Below are 5,215 nucleotides of genomic sequence, written 5' to 3' on the forward strand. Positions count from 1 at the left end.
CTTCAAAAATACATGACATGGAAAACAAAAAAGAAGGCAGAGTCATAGGCTAACACTTAAAAGAGACATAACCAAATTGAACTAATATCAAAGGGAACTTCTGAGACAACCAGGAAAATATGAACTGACAGGAAATTAACTAATGTTAAGGTAATTATTATTAGTTTTGTTAGGAGTTATAAGGCATTATTACTTTTGTTAAGTCTAAGTTGTCCATTGACCCCCATGTATTCACCAGGGCATGTGTGTGCACAACACACACACAGAATAATAAAATTAAAGTTTTTTTTAAGACATACAAGGAGGGCTGGGGGTGTATTCAGTTGGTGGAGTACTTGCCTAACATGCATATACCTTTATAAAGGCATAAAATGGATGTGGTGGCACACACCTGTAATCCCAGCACTTGGGAGGTGGAAGCAGAAGGATCAGAAGTTTATGGTCATTGTGAGCTACATAGCAAGTTCAAGGCCAGTTTGGGCTACACAAGACCTGAGAAAGGAGGGAAAGAGAGGAGAGGTATTTCTGTTTTCTGTTCCTATAAATGAGTCTGGTTTGATACAGTAATCCATAGTTAAAACAGCACTTTGGCTCAAAAGCAGTTTTTATGTGAGAACAACTAGCCTTTCTTGGATCTGCCTCTCCTCTTGGATACACAGGCAGTACAACAGTTGTCATTTCAGGGAAGTAAGATGAATACTCACTTGGCAGAGACTGGGTCTGTAGTTAAAAGCCATCCTTTATACTCCTTCTCACTGGCTATCACTCTGACTTCCTTGTAAACATATTCTTCCCATTCTAAGGGGCTTTTCTTCATCCATTCACTCATCGTTATCAGCTGCCTATATCTAAAACCATGACAGTTTGGGTTAATCAGTATCTATTGTCCAAACAAGCAAATGTCTTACTCCATTATAATGCAAGGAACATCTGATTTGCCTCAAATTCTTATGTTACTTAATACAAGCAAGCATTAATACATGAGAGCCGGTCCTGATAGCTCACGCCTGCAGTTCCATCTACTAGGATCACTGATATCATCAGTTGGAGACCAGTCCAGTTAATATAGCCTCCAATCTCAAAAAAAAAAAAGGCTTATGAATGATACAATGCAACAGAAGGAACTGATACTATGGTTGGACGGATCTTGAGATTTTGCTTTTACCACATCCAGAAAAAGATAAAAGTTATTTATAATTCAGCCTGGGGGCTGGAGGGAAAGCTCAGCGGTTAAGAGCACTGACTGCTCTTCTAGAACACCGCGGTTCGGTTCCAAGCACCCACATGGCGACTAACACACTTCCTTAGCATCAGGCACCACGCGGTGCATTTACATACATGCAGGCAAAACACTAATAAAATAAAAATATTTTTAAAACCCAAAAGTTAAGAAAAAACTCAGTATGGGAGCTATGGGAACAGGAACGGTCGCGAGTGCAATCCTGAGACTCATCTTGCACGTGTCTACAGCACCCTTTCACGCCACTCGGGCTAACGCTTTCCACCTGGCTTTGCACTCTGGTCTTTGGATCACGCTCAAAGCCTTCGCCCTGGCTTTCCTTCGATCAAAGGAGTTCCGCACTACACCGCTTTCCGCCAAGACTGCTGCGGAGTTCTCCGATATCCACCCACCCACTCAGGACCAGTGCTTCGCGGGACGCGTGCCAGTTTTCTGGTACAGCGAGGAGGCGGTGAAGCTGGAGTCCTCCTCCCGCCTTGCAGCTGAGGATACTGAATACCCCGACAAACCAAGAACCCTCAAGCTACAACGCCTAGGTACATCCGCAGTTCTGCAAACACACTGAGAAAGACCCTTGAGCCGGCCCGCCCGAGCCCAGTATGCTTTGCGCCCGACGTAACTTCCTTCCCCCAGAATCCTCCACTCTGTAGTCCTTCTCAGTTCTTCCCTTCCCGGCTGGGAGTTATCAGCGCTAGAGTGAAAGTCTGGGATTTAAGTGTAGTAGTAAACTGTCAAGTTCTCCAGTGCCACGATGCACATTTCAGATAATCTCATTGGGGTGGGGGGGCAAGGTTTCGCTATGTAGACCAGACTGGCCCGGAACTCACAGAGATCCGCCTGTCTCTACCTCCCCAGTGCTGGATTAAAGGCATGAGCCATACCCTGCTTCATGTAATCTTTTAAAGAGGAAAATGTACCAAGTCCTCAATGATAGTGGACATGGAAATGCGGTTTTGACATGGAATCAAAGCACAACGCCCTCTGCGTATATCCTAAAGTTCTAGAAGTTGCGGGGAATGGCGTTGATTCTTGTTTGGTTAGTTTAGGGCACTTAAAATGCGTGCCCTGGGGTTTGGGGACGTGCCCTCAGTATGCGTCGACGTGCCCCGGATTGGGTTGAATTCCACCTAATATAAACCCCTCTGGTGGAAAAGGGCGCAGCACTTGGCTTCTGCTGCAGATTTCTGGGCAGGTAGTTACTTGGGTTCTGACGTACTTCAGAATCTTTTTTCGAGACTATGATCCTGAATACAAGATTAGTAAACCTTGAATTCCGCCAATATGAAAACCAAGGGTGATTAGCAAAAACTAAACTAGAAGACTATCGAGCTAAGGTGCAGAAAATATTAAAAATTAATCAGTTTTTGAGCTGGGCCTGGTGGCTCAGGCCTGTTGTCCAGAAATCGTGAGGCAGAGGCAGGCAAATCTCTGAGTTCAAGTCCAGCCTGGTCTCCATAGTGAGTTCCAGGCCAGCTGGGGCTGTGGGTCTCAAAATGACAAATAAATAAATAAATAAATAAATAAATAAATAAATAAATAAATAGGGGCTGGAACTAGTTGGAATTCCATATAATCCTTGAAATATATATATTTTAACGTTATTTCAAATAATCCTTCCAAAACCTTCACTCATTAAATGATTGGCTGAGTATATTAATGTGGCTTTCCTGGATTCAATTAGACTTTGCCAGTCAAAACCCTCTGTAAATCTGCAAAGAGCTAAATTCCAAGTGTTATTATAGTGTGGAGGAATGTTTGACCTTTTAAAAATTCAAACCAAAAGAGCTACAACCAATTTGTGACAACTGTTTGCATTTTAAACTTCATTCTTTAGTGCAAAATAAAAGGCTTGGCCTTTTATTTTATTTTATTTTTTTCTTTTGAGGCAAGGTCATTTCCCTACCCTGGCCAAAAAATCAAAAATTTCAGTTGGCAAGTATTGAGTGTTTAATAGGTAGAAAATTTGGACAGGCCATAATTGACTGTGTTACATTCAAGATATAGTTAAAGAAAAATTAACTCTGTCATTTTGGCACAAGACATTTAAAATATTCTGCTTTTCTATTCAACTAGTACCAGCCAATAGAAGTGTCTGTTCTTTGTATTTAGTTATGAATATATTGATGAGGGGCTAGAGGTGGCTTCATTGGTAAAGTGCTCACAAAGGACCGGAATTTGATCCCTAGCACTCAAGTGGAAAAAAAAAAAGCCCAGCATGGTGCTGCCTACTTGTAATCCTGTACTAAGGAAGTGGAAACAGGAGGATCCTTGAGGCTAACTGGCCAGCCAGTCTAGCCTAATTGATGAGTTCTAGCCAGTGACCCTTAAGATTGTGTTCTCCAGCCTCCACACACACACACGCACCCCACCCCCCAACAAACACTTACATGCACATAAAACATTTTTAGAAAGAAAATATATTGGATTGAGGTGATAGTGGTCAGTAAACTGCTTGCACCACAAGCATGAGGACCTGAATTCAGATCCCCAGCACCCACATAAAAAGCCTGGTTCTGTGGTGAGTACCTGTAGTCCTAACACTTGGGAGGTGGAGATGAGGATCCCAGAGACTAGCCAGCCAGTCTAGTTATTTGGAGCGTTCCAGATTCAATGAAAGTCTGTCCAAAAAAAACCCAAAAACAAACATAAAAGCCAGTGAAATGGCTCAGTAATTAAAGGTGCTTTCCACTAAGCCTGGCAACCCAAGTTGGAATCTATGTTTTGGAAGGAGAGAACCAACTCTTCCTAGTTATCCTTTTCACAAACCGTGCCACACAAATAAATGATTGATTTTTTTTTTTTTTTTTTTTTTTTTTTTACAAAGGTAAAAGAATGTGTTTAAGTTGCTGAGCATGGTGGCACAATACCTTTGATCCCAGCACTCAGGAGACAGAGGCAGGTGAATCTCTGTGAGTTTGAGACCAGCTTGATCCTACATAATGAGTTCCAGGCCAATCAGTGCTACATAATGAGACCCTATCTTAAAAAATGGGGGTAGGGTATTGGAGAGATGGCTCAGAGGTTAAGAGCACTGGTAGCTCTTACAAAAGCTCTTACTGGGATTGGTTCCCAATACCCACATGCCAGCTAACAATCATATGTAACCCCAGTTCCAAGGGATCCAGCGCCTTCTTCTGGCCTCCATGGACATTACACAACAAGGGTGCACCTATGTACATACAAGCAAATATACACATACTTTTTTTTTTTTTTTTTTTGGTCTTTTTGAGACAGGGTCTCCCTGTAGCCCCAGCTGTCCTGGAATTCACTGTGTAGACCAGGCTGGCCTCGAACTCACAGAGATCCAACTGCCTCTGCCTCCCAAGTGCTGGGATTAAAGGCGTGTGCTAGCACGCCCAGCTACACATACTTTTTTTAAAGGTGTGTGGGTGGGCCTGGAGAGATGATTCAGTCATTAAGAGCACTGACTGCTCTTGAAGAGGACCTGGGTTCAGTTCCTGGCATTCACATGGTGGCTAACAACTATCTGCCCAGTTCCAGGGGCTCCAACACCCTCTTCTGTCCTCCATGGGCATTGCATGCACATGGTGCAGTTACATACATACAAGCAATACACTCATACACATAGAATAAAAATAATTATTAAAGGCGTGGTGGCACATGCCTTTAATCCAAACACTTGGGAGGCAGAGGCAGTTGGATCTCTGTGAGTTCAACGCCAGCCTGGTCTACATAGTGAGTTCCAGGACAGCTGGGGCTACAGGGAGACCCTGTTTCAAAAAGACCCCCCCCCAAAAAAAGAAAAATGCTGGGCTGGAGAGATGGCTCAATGATTAAGAGCACTGGCTGCTCTTGCAGAGGACCCAGGTTTGATTTTCAGCACCCACATGGTGGCTAACAACCATCTGTAATTCCAGTTCCAGGATCTGACACCCTCTTCTGACTTCTGCAGGCACTGCATGACGCACATGTGCCTGCCTACACGCAGACATTACACTCATACACATAAAATAA

General features: G+C 43.3%; 1 protein-coding gene across 2 annotated transcripts in view; it reads right to left on the reverse strand.

The window, feature by feature from the left end:
- Gemin6 (gem nuclear organelle associated protein 6) overlaps positions 1-1,827 on the reverse strand; it is a 12,835-nt gene extending 11,008 nt beyond the window's left edge. The window contains exons 1-2 of one of the 2 annotated variants that reach the window (XM_008831518.3): positions 1,633-1,827; positions 705-848 (exon numbers count right to left, since the gene is read on the reverse strand). In XM_008831518.3, coding sequence (XP_008829740.1) covers positions 705-829 — 125 coding nt within the window. In that variant the 5' untranslated portion in view covers positions 830-848; positions 1,633-1,827. Of the gene's footprint in view, positions 1-704; positions 849-1,505 lie in introns of both variants that reach the window. The other variant, XM_008831517.3, reaches the window with a different exon arrangement.
- Between the last annotated feature and the right edge of the window lie 3,388 nt (positions 1,828-5,215).

The sequence above is a fragment of the Nannospalax galili genome, unplaced genomic scaffold (genome assembly GCF_000622305.1).
Source record: "Nannospalax galili isolate Female #2095 unplaced genomic scaffold, S.galili_v1.0 scaffold1735, whole genome shotgun sequence".
Classification (NCBI taxonomy): Eukaryota; Metazoa; Chordata; class Mammalia; order Rodentia; family Spalacidae; genus Nannospalax; species Nannospalax galili.